Here is a 13,501-nt window from a genome sequence, read left to right on the forward strand (position 1 = left end):
CTCTGTTCAAAGGCCCCTCTCTGGAGGGCAGCAATGGAGAATTGCATCAGTATTTCTGAGCGTGTGAAAAAGGAAGGAGAATGATCCAGAGAAGAGAGATTATCAGTTTATCTGTTTACAGTTCCTCTCTTTGACCATCACTCCATTTTTTTTATTATATACCTTCCTCGCTGCCTGACTCAAACCCCTGCGTCATACTTAATACCCTGCTCCTCTAAACACTTCTAATTATTTTCCTTCTCCACTCAGTTTAGTAAACCTCCTTTTAAAGTTGCTTTTCATTGATTCCATTGGCCTTTAAACTACAAATACTACTTTGGGTCAAGCCCCCGAAGCTACTCCTGGATCTCCAGCAGATGCCTTGGGCTATCTACCACCACATTAGATTATTGCACACAGCAGTGTGTTTGAAATTAAGATGTATCCATTTTTATTTTAATAATATGTCCTAATTTGAAAAACGTTGGGAAATCTCGGTAAATGTAAAGTCAAGTGTCAATTGAAAATCTTGGATGCACAGTGAGGCAGCGTGCTGCTGCCCGAGCAGTTCAAATGGTTCTGAACGAGAGTATATGTGTAATGGGATTTACAGTCAGACGATCAATATCCGAGCTGCCCTGCAATGAGATCAGTGTCTATGAGTACATCAACACAAGTCAATAATATACTATTGATTTTGCCCTCATCAAACTATAATTCTGTTTACTGCAGCCATCTGTCTCGGTGCACTTGATCTATCACTACTCTTCTTCTCACTGCTTTTTTATTGGGGGGGGCCGTCATGAGGCTATGGCCAACTCATTGCTGCTAATAACCTTCTCTAAACCTTTATAGGTGCAACGAGGAAGTGAAACAATTCACTAATTGCCTCCAGCTCACAAACTGTTCAGGAACACAACTCTACACACACTCCAAAACCCCTAAGTACCCTTTTTTTTCTCTTTCTGCTGTCTATTTCTATCTTTGCCTCTCTCTCCATTGGTCTTGTTACCAATCTCTTGACACACAGCTCCTTCTCCTTTTTTTTGTTTAAAAAAAATAGTAGAAAACAGTGTCAAACTCGTGTCTAGTTGGATCTCAGCCACATTCCTTTGGCTCTTATGGCTATGAATAGACCCTCAACCCCACATGCTTACCACACCCAAGAGTATTCTGAACAACAGCAAGGCAGATATTTCTCCAGTGGGGAGATGTGGGGTTTCAAAATAAATACTTTTAAAAAAAAATCATGCAGTACTTTTAATTCCTTGTGGTTGTTTTTCCCTATATAACTCATATCAGTAGCATCTTGGATCATTGAAGCTTGTTTTTGTCAAGTACAGGTGCAAGTAGAATAAGAGATTCTGCGAAGCAGCTAAAGAGGAGGTCAATCTGCGAGTGTCCGAATACTATAGAGTAATTTCAGAAATGAACTGTCAACTGCTACTAATTGATATGGACTCAGCCTGGGGACTTTTTTTTGTCCGACAGTCTCAAAACACAAACATAAGGTGACCTGGTGACAGATACAAGGTGTACCCTGGGTTTTGTCCAGAGACACTTATGGGTTTACACACATTTAATTAACTGCACATTTAATTAGTACAAAGGATAGTGTCAGAAATGAAAGTTATTTTTTATGCAGATGCAGACTTTTGCACTTTTTTTAATATACACTTTTTTGAACATTTTTGTTACTTCTGATGATAAAGATTTATAAGTTTGCAATCATACTGCAAGCCTCTAAACAACAGACTGGGTTCATTCGTGGCAATGATGACATTATAAGATAAAATTTTATTGCTACATACAAAAAAATAGCATGAGATCTGCCATAGAGCAATAATGATCCAGCAAATGCTTTTTAGATGAAATCACCACAATTCACTGGCCAAGAAAACATTTGATATTGATTCAACTTGATACTGATGAGGTACAACACCATCCGATCCTTTCCATAGCCTGTGATTGGTTCCTATCACCACATGCCTATGTCTTAGCAGGTCCTGACTCTACCTGCCAGTAGGCCCAGTAGGTTGTTATCATGCAGTGCCATGCACCAGACCTTCCCTAAAAAACTAGGGGGTCCTGGTGCCTCAGTGGCTAGAGCATTGGGTGGGTTCCACCCCACAAGGTTTGACCCCGCCCAGCCATGAAGGGCCACCCTGGTGTCGCTCTCGAACCCAGATAAAATGGGATGCTCAGTGAATCCACCATAAAACTCATGCCAAATAAACGTGTGGAACATGTTCCGCTGTGGCGACCTCTGAAAGGGACAAGCCCAAAGCAGTTGATCTTTTTTAAGCACAAACATTAGAGAAAAACGTCATGGTTTGTCACCCACACCTCCTCTTATAAAATTAAAAAGCCCTTTCTGGATTTTAGACCTTTTTGTGATTAGTGCAGAATAAAATGTCGAATTTCTTAACATCTTTTCTAAGAAAAAGAAGATGACTGATCACATATTAGTGAATAGCATAACACTCAAGCTGGCTGGCAACACCCACTGTGCAAAAAAGGAGCATCTAACACGACCTTGGGCACTGAGGACTGAACAGTTTACTTTTTAGAACAAAGCGATAAGCTAATAACTCAAAATATCACCTTTTCTAGCCTGCCCGCCACATTCTCTATGGTGCTTCACGTCAATTCCACATCACAGGTTTGTGTTGAAGGATAAAAAAGACAGAAATAAAACTGCTCTCTTAGTCTCCGGTCATGGGGGGATTACGGTATGGGTGATGCTGAACATCCCCAGATGTCACATAGACACACAGTGATATTCAAACATTTTGAACTTCTCAGTACAAGCTCTCATTGTTAAGACATTAATATCATTCCTAAAGACATAAAGGAATTTTGAATCTGCATTTGATGTCATATGGTTATAAAGTGTTGTATTTGAATATCCTGCATAACAGGTGTCGTAGCCTGCCATGACAAAAACTGGAACCAACACATTTGATACTGGATAATGTGTTAGTGTGGGGGGGGCGATGAGGGAAGTGAGCACGTCATGCATCTTTCTATATGCCTTCCTCAACCGACTGTAATGACTGCGAATGCACACATGAACTACTTCACCTCCCTTCAGTGGCAGAAGCAGCCTTCTCTATCAGACTAATTATCTGTGACTTATATGGCTTGGGTGGATCATAATGTACTGCAGTCATGCAGAGCTGGAAGTACTGCTGAGGAGGACGTAAGTAGGTATTAATGTACTTTCAGCTGCAGAGATTTGGGTATTCTGCAGAATACGAAGAAGGATCTGGCGAAGCACTCAATGAGCGGCTGTCTATGCTATGTTTAGTGAGGATTAAAATGGGTTAGGCTCCCGAGCTTTCTGCTGTGCTGTGAAACCACTGCTAGTTGAAGCACTTACACAGCAAAGACTGTCTTTACTCTTTATTACTGCAGTGAATGTGAAGCTGATTGAATTCTTTCTACCGTTTGTCTCGATGTTGCAGTTTTCCACATGGCCAAAAATGTTTAAAGTGACGCAATTTCGGCTCTAATCTTGGGAGTAAAATCAATTTGTCAAAATTCGTAACTTTGGAAGTCACTCAAATGATGCAGCTGAGTGGGGTCTGTCACAACCAACATATAAATCAAACTGCAACGGCTATAAAAATAATTGAAAAGCACCAGAGATGATGCTTATATGAATCCAAAACACCACAGTATTAAAACAAATGTGGCTGTTGATGCTAACTCTGTAATCCTTAAGTCAAGAAACATCCTGGATGCATACACAACTTAAGGTATATAACCAAGGTAGAACTAAAATTAGTATTTTTAATCTTATTGCCAAATTAATAAAAGATGGCAAATATGACTGGATTAGACTGATGAGGCCATTTGACCCAGTCACTGTCCAATTAATTTATATACTTGACTGTTGGTGATTGAATTAGTCAAAAGGTTTTGACTCTTCTTTGAGTTTGTGCCCTTTTGGGCGACCGCATTTACAGAATACGTAGATCCGCTGCCCCTGCTTCTGTTACCAATGCTTTGCCCATAGCCATAAACCTTTTATTTAAAAAGTGGGTGACGCTAACAATCACTGACCACCCCCCAAAATGCACACACATGCACACGTCACCATCTCCAAATATTGTGCATAAATGCCGTATTGTGTTTTGCTGAAATTAAATGTCTTCTACTGTACTGTGTTTTATTAAGTCTATTCTGTTCTTCTTCTCTATTCAGCATCTCCACTTTCCACTGTTTGATGTCAGAGTAGGAGGCTACATGAAAACTTTCATAATTTTACTCCAAAGTTAACTTCCAGTATGATTCTGAGACCCTTTCTGAGATCTTTCATGAAAAAAAGGACTGTAATTTAAATTGGGAGCAACCATATAAGCTATTGTAAAAACACCTGCTTGCATGTGATCCGTCAAATCAAGTGCAGCAGAGGATATTAAAGCAGTCAGTAGCTTCACTTTCATTTCAGGTTGTGACAGATTTAATGATGAATTAGTTCAGTCGGTGAAATCCGACTAAAATAAAACTAAGTACAAACAGAAAGTTAGGAGCTTGCGACCCAGCTGTTTTTATAGTGCGCTTTAGAGTGTGTAAAAAAAAATGATTAATTTTAAATTAGATATTTTTAGTTTCAATTTGAATCCAATTTGGAAGCAGCTATCAGTCACACACAGGGTGAAAAAGTGATGTTTCTCATTTGTCTCAAAGTCGGTTTGATATTTCTGAATTTCCTGCTTCAATCTTCCTCCAACCTCTTAACAATACACAGAGATAACCTCGGAAACATCTTCACCTTGAAGGACTTTGCTGCCTTGATTTTATCATACCAACTGTCTGCTTAGCTCATCTGGCAAAGGAGATTGTAAGGATATATTCAGTTTCTGATTCGTTGGCCAACACCTGTGTCCCAACAGTAATCTCATATTTAATGTTCGTAGAAACTCTGCAGTATGGCGATTCTCCGTGGCCCTGTGTTGTGGTTCATTTGTGATGGTCTACAAGTAGTGTTTTACAGCAGGTTATTAAAACTGATGAGTATTTTATTTTTAATCAATGAAAGCATTCTAAGATCCTTGTTCTATAGTTTAAGTAAGTGCTTTACTTATGACCATTTAAGCTTATGCAAAGGTCACATAGGATTATTGCACATATACCGTATCTTTGCATTCTATGTATTTGTCATATTTTAAGCCCTCTATGTTGCTCATATTTTGTCTGCAACAGACATCTGTGATGCTGTCTACTATGGCCTACTATAGGGTTACGGGAAATGTTTTCTGTATACTTGAGCAATTCTCATCCAATTATACTCAATCACTGTTAAACTGGCCTGGTGTTTGAAATTCCAATGTCAAGTTAGTCACTGTTCCTATTCAATTCACGTGAAGAGTTGTTGACAGTGCAAACTGATGACCATTTTACATGACTCTGTCTTTTTCCATTTTAGGGAAGAGCGAGTGCAAAGCAATATTGCACTCGGTGAATCTGTCCATAGTACACAAGGGGTCCATGAATGGTTTGATGATTTTGAAAATAATGTGGATAAAATTATGGCTTTAGCCGTCACCAGGTCTCAGGCCAGTTAAACATCTATGGAGATTTTGGACCAACTTGTTAGACACTGCTCTCCCCCACCACCATCAAAACACTGAATGAGATAACATCTTCTGGAAGATGTTATGAAATAACATCTTCCGGAAGATAATGAGGTCCTCCAAACCTGGCTACAGCTCAGTTGGTAAGGCAGTCGTCCACGGACCACAGCGTCAGTGGTTGGCCTCCCGTCGAGACTCCTACATGCTGAAGTGTTAGTGGAAGACACTGAACCCTGAGTTGCTTTCAGGTGGGTCAGGTGAGCATCTTCCATGGCAGCCACCGCCACCGGTGTCAATGGGTGAATGAGAAGCAACATCGTTAAGCGCTTTGGATAAAAGCACTATATAAATGGACGTTTAGCATTTTGCAGGTCAGGGGGCCCATGGGCAATGGCATTGAAAGTTACTGTTCATATATCTTTTTTAAAAGAGCTCAGGTAAAAGACGTAAAACGACCACAAACAGCCATGAAAGGATGACAAAATTACCCCGAGAAATACACACAACTCTCCCTCTAAAAATGAAGTTTAAATTACCACAAACAGACTCAAAAATGTTGAAAAAGAAGGTGTGAGAATCCCGTCTGTGCCCAGAATCCTATTTCTCTCATAATCCGTCCATGTACAGTATGTGTGCTCACTGATCGATTATGCATTTTAAAAAAAGTTTCAAGTTGAATATCTCATCGTACACAAATGATTGAAACCACAAGAAACATGAAGATCTACTACGTCACAATTCCGATGCAGAAAGGTGAGACTGCACAGTCAATGAAGGGACTTTGGGAGCAGATGCAGTGAACAACCAATCCATGAATGGAGACATAGCTCTGTTTATACTTCATTGGGTGCCTTCATATGCAAGTTCACACATGCTCAGTTGTGGAAAACAGCCATAAATATTCATGATAGTGCTTCTGTGGACAGTTTTATTCAGACATTTGTTGTGAAATGACCACACGGATGCACATTTCTGATCCCGTTTGTTCTGTTATACATTATTACCAGTAGGCAAATACACCCCAGCATTTTGATACAGATTTTTACCCCCAAGGGACCAAGACGAAGAGGAGTTGGTAAATATCCCAGCTCAAAACGTTTAATGTGACTCAAATGAAGACGCTCAGGTAGGTTGTTGTGGTAGTGACCACTCAGACTTAATGCAAGTGACAACTCAGACCCAGAGTAATGCGATCAGAGTTGACAGAAGCTGTTTTCAGTTTCACTTCCAATAATTAGAATGTTTTTTCAAGCTTTCAATCAAGTGTTTTGAATTTATTTTAGCTTACTTTTATTTCTGCTCAAATGATTCTCACAGAAAACCTTTTCTGGAAACTGAATTGAATTTTCCAAAGGGAAGGTGTTTAAATTACTCACAGCAGCTCTATAGGCTGCTGCAAAACTGATAAGTCAGCCAAAAATGAAGAACTGATAAGTTTGACGAGGTGAATGTGAAGATAGGATGAGACTTACAAACAGAATAAATGAAGTCACATTGTTGTGTGCCTAATCAATATTCAAGCTAATTGACAAATCCAGAGAGCTAAGTTATTAATCATTAATACTGTCTAGAGAGAGGCAATTGGACTTTGACAGGGTCCATCGTATCATGCTGACATTTCTTAACTAGAAACTTTGTTCTGAACTCACAACCCCAGAGAAGCACCCCAGGGACAGCCACAGGGTCAGCTCTGCCAGTCTTCCAGTGCAATCGATGAAAGAGTCACAGCCAAACTCCCACGAACCATCCCTGAACAAAACTCACATCAGCTCAGCCAGTCACTGATCACTGATGTGATCCGCTTAGAATAGTTTGCCAATTCATCAAATTACGTCAAAAACAAGAGAACTAAAAACCATTTAACTCTACAGCCTATACCTTTATGTATATACAGCGTATATACACATATTTGTGATCATCATAGTAGCGGTTCTGTGAACATTTACTCTGTGGAGGTGCTCTGATGGCGTGCAGGTGAATTTTGCCAATATCTTGTTGCAAGAGATTTAGCAAAACTGCATCATGTAAGGCATGAAGTTACTGTGCTATTGGTGGAGTACACGTCATGATTTCGGACTGCTTTGCTGCCTCTGGACAAGATACCGTACCCACACTAATCCCAGCTATTATCCATATCAAAAATACATGTTTCCAAACAGGCCCCTTCACCCACCATTTTTAAACAGAAGCATACTCTTTAGAAGATGAAGACCCTTCTACAAACAGTCACTGAACAAATCTCAGATTTTCTTTATCTAAACAGCCTCCTTATTGTAGGAGTGGGCATTCTACTGAAGCAGCACTCCTGATGGTAGTGGAGTCCCTGCAGGCTCTTTCTATCTGCAGCCATTATGACTGTGAACCACCCGATCCTCCTGTCCTCACTCTCTGACTTGGGCATCTCTGGAACAGCACTGGCCTGGCTTGAGTCTTACCCATCTGGATTAAGGCTGGATTTGGCAGAAGCAAGTTTCCAACTCTCACTAACTCTGTACGAGTGTGCCACAGAGCTCAGTTCTTGGTCCTCTTCTTTTCTTGATCTTAACTACATCCCTGGGTTCTATCATCTGCTAACATGGCTTTTCCATCACCGCTATGCTAATGACACACAGCTTCTCCTGTCGTTTCCACTGGATGACTTCACTGTCTCATCACACCTTTCTGCCTGGCTGAGAGCAAGACATCGTCAACTCAGACTCTTAAAGAAAGACGTTTTGCTCTTCCCAGGCAGACGTTCCATTCAACATAGTAACAGAATCAATGTAACATCTTCACTGATTGTCCCTATAAAGTCCACCAGAAATATGGAGGTCATCATTGCGACCTCTGTCTCTTGGGCATGGATATTTGCCCAAAAGATCAGACTCTACCTTTCTGTAAACCAACTCATTGACTCTGCATGCTAGTGGTCCAGCAGAGCATTGCAGTAGCCGAGATGAGATATGACCAATGCCTGCACAATCCTCTTCAGATAATCCAAAATGCAGCAGCATGTCTCATTTTCGATCACACTGCTGTTCAGATCTCTGCACAGGCCTGTAGCTGCCCGTATCCGGATGAAGCTTTGACTCTAGTCTTTAGCGTGGTCAACTCAACAGCACCTGCCTGCCTGATCTCCCTAAACCATGTCCACAATCACTCCTGCCCGCTGTGCTCTGCCTACAAGCGGTATCTACACCACACCGCAAAAGATCCCAAGCATAGCTTTTCTGTTCAGTGGTCCGATGATGGTGGAATAAGCTGCCTAACTGCATACATAACAGAGTAAATAAAGTAAAAAAATTCAAATTTGATATTCTCTTACAAATGTACTTTATTTGTAAGTTATTCATAAAAGTGTCTGTGATGAAATAATGATTCAAAATTCTCCCTATGTGTTGTGGGGATGGCGACTCTCTCTAAAAGAACGTGTGGTAATCCATCCACAAGTTGCTGAGCCATAGAAAAGTCGGTGTCATAGTGGCAGTAGATGAATGTAAGGGGATCACCAAATACAAAAAATAATCATAATCATGAAACCCCACTGCATATGTCTTATCTCATGCTGGAGTGGACAACAAAATGCAAGAGAATGACCTAACAGGAATTCTGTCTTTAATCTTTACTGATCATAGCATTCTCAAAAGACCATCTAAGTTTCCATCAACACTGCGACAGGAGAGTTGCTGCCTTCCTTCTGTTGCTGCTATTAAAACCTGTTGGGGGCTGTACAAGCAGTTAAAAAAGAAGAAAAAAAAAACCTCATGCTGCTGCTTAAATTTCAGAGTGTGGAATGCTTGACCGATCGAATGCAGAATGCTCTGCCAATTGAAATTACCACCAAAGGCCCCCGGAGCAGTGATCTCAATTTTCTACAGGTTTCGGTAAACAGCACCTTATACGCCTACAAATTAAGTAATTAACACTTAAAACAGAACTGAGCTCGGCAAGATCAAGGTCGGATGTCACATGGTCTTTGAGCCCAAAGCCAAGTTTGAAGGGAGATTTTGAGGAATAGAGGTGAGAAGAAGAGAAGGAGAAATGATCATTTTAAGTGTGTCTGTCTGTTCTGAGGGTGGGAAGGAGGTGCCCCCTGAATCACCAATGAGACAAGCAGACATGGCCGGCAGCAGGGTGACATTGACACCATCCTTCTCAGCACTTCCTTTCTCCCACTTTCCCTTCTCTTGCTGTTTTTTTTTTTCATGCTAGCTCTGCTCTGTAATCTTTTCAGCTCCTCTTGTTTTCTTCTGGTATCGTATTTTATTCCGTAGCCCTCTGATCTGTTTTTATTCTCTTTATCTGCGCTCGGTCTCACGCTGGTCTCTACTCTTCTGTTGGATTGTCCTCAATTAAACAAGGGAAACATGTCATTTGTACTGACAACTCACTCTCTGTGTATGACTGTGCCGGAGGCGTTTCTGCAGCAGAGGCCCCTGTAGGAATAACAACACAGAGCTAAAGGTACAAGGAGATGAATATTCAACAAGCGAAAACAGACAAGCAAGCAAACACACAAATGTGGATTTTAACAACAATCAAAGTGTGCTTCAGTCCAGCCACCCGTAGGCCAGACTGAAGTGATTGTACCACCTAAGAAGTGAGCAGCTACATCTACAGTCTTATCCTACAGCACAAACCTTCCTGAGATGTTCTTGCCTCTTTGGTGAAGAAATCTTGACTGTAGTAAAACTATTTGTTCATTACTGGCTTTAGGCTACGTAACCAAAGGGACATGCAAATGAACTTCTTCCGAACACACAACCGACATTGTCAAAGTTGGTGCTTCATACACCTCTTTCACTGTATTGGGGTCGGAGAAGCAACATTTCAATCTGTATAGAGTCCAAAGACCCAGAAAGGTAGTTTGCATTTACAAAGACTAGTCCCAAAGTCTGTGTTTTGGTAAGATGGTCTTTTTCTTTTTTGAAAGACCAATAGATCTGTTACACCACAGCTCGGCACACACGGAATTCACGGACCACAAAATTAAGGTAGCATTTGTGTGAGACTTGAAATAAATCCGCTCCCCACCCAGCTGTCCTTATTTTCAAATGGAAATTAAAAAAGAATGCTATAAAACTTCATACCCTCACATTGCTCTTATGGCTACACACTATGATGCTGTCCCTCACACTTCAGTTCAGAGGGACAGCATTCTACATAGGAGGGAAGAGTCTAGGTCTAGTCTTTCATTTGTTCTTTTTTAAAAGACTAAAGAATATAAACATGAAATACCACCATACAATCTTACATAATTTTATCGCCCCTCCCCAATTAGAGAATTGATTCAATCCATGACGCAAGGACCTTCGCATCCCTCTTTAATACCATTAAGGAATTAGCAGTTTGTGCTTCCAAGTATTAGGAAAGATAGAATTGGGCCAGACCACTTTTTGCTGGCTCTATTGCAGATTCATGGTTATGCAGTGAAATCATGCTGAGCTCTGAATGAGTCCAGCACCATGAAAGCTGTCGCCACATTTGTATTTTCAGCAAAAGTACAAATGTTTAATTTCGTCTGGAGAATTGAGTCGTTTTTTTTTTTCTTGGTTTGTCAATTAAATACAGTTTTAGTTCTTGCAATAATATTCACTGTTGTGACATTGCAGGCCTGAAATTTATTGCAAAAAAATACAAGTAAAAAAATAAAACAAATGACTTAATTATTAACACACTATTAGTTGTTTAAAGTCTCATCCTGACTGGAAATAGCGCAGTCAGTGCAGGGATGGAGTGTTGTCTTTACCAAGACAATATTTTTATTCCATTTTGAGGTCATAATGAGGACGGGGTAAACGTTGGTGGTCACCACAGAAGGACCTGGCTTAATAAAAGTGTGGAGATGCATTGCACGTGTACTAACATACATTGTAAACGTTGACATAGGTCTGCACAATGTCACATTTCAAATAAATGTAAAGAAAGCAAAAAGCAGAGTTGGCTTGACTGTAAAATATTGTGTCTTTTAGTAGCTTTTCAGTTTTTTCAGTAAAATTTGAAATTACTTGTAATGGACCAAACAAAAAAGGCCCTGAAAGACAAATACCTGAGTTTCCATTTAAATCCACTTTGTGAGCTGAACAAAAACAAAATATAAAAAAGTCTTGCCTCTAAACTCCTCACATGCGCACAGGCTCTCTAGACCCTCCCAAAATGTGCTCTACAATACAACGTACAAATGTCACTTTCATTTCCCATTTGTGTCTGCACTAGCACAAAGCACACAGTTGTGTCTACCCGCTTTAATATTTGCTCAGCCCACCAGCAGGGTTCAATTCAGAACAGCTGGCCATTCAGAACAAAGTGGACATCAGGGTGGTGAGGGCGTTAAAGATAAAACTGGTTTTGAAAATGCAATTTTGAAATGTTAGTGGAGCCCCCAGAATAAACATGTAAACTTAAAATTAGACGCCTCTGTGACAGAACAATTTCTGAACGGGAGAAATTCTCCCTGCATTTTCCCTGTGCATCTATAGCATCTTTTTATGTATTTATTTCCCACAATTCACACACATGCACATGCACAAACACAAAAATAAATTAATAAATGCCCAGACTTTGTGCCCCCATTACCATATGTGACAAATACAGTAGATGTAATAGTTACCCAGTAAGGCCATGAAGCAGATACAGATTGCAAAAACAGAGCTGAAGCTCAGGCCCACATCCTCCCTGTAGATGGCCAGCGTTGTCTCACAGTGGCGTCCTCTGTAACCCTCTGGGCAGTGGCAGGTGAATTTGGAGGGTGACTGAGCCACGCAGGTCCCTCTGTGACAGGGGTGGGTAGCACAGAGCGTGTAGACACAGGACTTTCTGGACCCATTCACGCGGATCATGTGGCCGGGAGGACATCTGAATGAAGGGTAGGACGGGGACAACATGGAAACAAACACATAAATCAGACATGACATGCGGATTAAGATCACTTACATGTCAGTGACGCCAGATTTGCATGGGGCGCCGTCACAGAAACACAAGACAAACAAGAAATGAAATGGGGCAGTTAAGACATTACCGGATACTAAAGACAATAAAGAGCTTCGATATACAGTGCAGAATAAAACAACATCTTACTGAGTGTTTATTACTGCAGCAAGAAGAGTTAATTACTCTCCTTTAATCAGTGATCTTACACAGATATACACTTTAGTCGAGAACCGAGGAGATGAAAATGCTGACTGTGGCGCTGGCAGTAACTAGGATGATTTTATGCAGACAGGGGCACATTTTCTGCCTCACTTCAGAAAGCACCACTATAATTAAAAGCTCATTTGGGTGTAACAGCTCAAACAAACATTTTATGAGCCTATAATTCCCGTATCCTATTCAATGTCTACGGAGCTCCAGGCTGTGCATTTCGATGACATCAGAGATGAGTCTTGCCTTGGCTCTCTGGAGATCTGTCCTTGCTTGTGACCCCTGCATTGACTTTACTATGAAAAAGCAACCTTACATTGAAATTAGTGGTGTCATTTATTGTGCCAGCCACTTCTCTTCCACCATATAAACACAAGAAAGACACTGATTGAACTTTCTGTGTTCTCCTAAACATTTCTTCAAATTATAAATTATGATATTGCGCAATCTGCTCTCATCTGGTTGAGACGTTTGGTTAGGGCTAAACTAGATTGTGCCATAAGATGTGGCAAGGCAGCAAAGATGTGCATGCACATGCTGGAGTGCACGGGCAGTTTAACAACAAGTGTAAGAGTAAGTTTCAAGACATTAAATGTCATGATTAGGTTTAGGAAAAACTATTATTTGGTCTGAACTGGGGGAAAATATGTGGTAAACAATTAAACAAAGTAAGGACATTGAGAAAACTGCCATCTCTGGTGCGTTGGATAAAAGCGTCCATCTACCATTTAGAAATAGACAGTTGACCATTTGAAGCTGTTCTTCCCTTTTTGATTTGGCAGTGGAAGAAACTACAATTTTTGTAATTTAGGTTCTTATGG

At 40.6% G+C, this 13,501-nt stretch overlaps 1 protein-coding gene across 1 annotated transcript in view; it reads right to left on the reverse strand.

Annotated features, from left to right (window-relative positions):
* The window catches only part of si:ch211-186j3.6 (neural-cadherin), a 306,902-nt gene that overhangs the window by 11,325 nt on the left and 282,076 nt on the right, over window positions 1-13,501 (reverse strand). Inside the window, exon 35 of the mRNA XM_067494964.1 lies at window positions 12,151-12,395. Within this exon, the coding sequence (XP_067351065.1) occupies window positions 12,151-12,395 (245 nt within the window). The remainder of the gene's footprint in view (window positions 1-12,150; window positions 12,396-13,501) is intronic.

This window comes from Channa argus, chromosome 2, assembly GCF_033026475.1.
Source record: "Channa argus isolate prfri chromosome 2, Channa argus male v1.0, whole genome shotgun sequence".
In the NCBI taxonomy this organism is placed as follows: domain Eukaryota; kingdom Metazoa; phylum Chordata; class Actinopteri; order Anabantiformes; family Channidae; genus Channa; species Channa argus.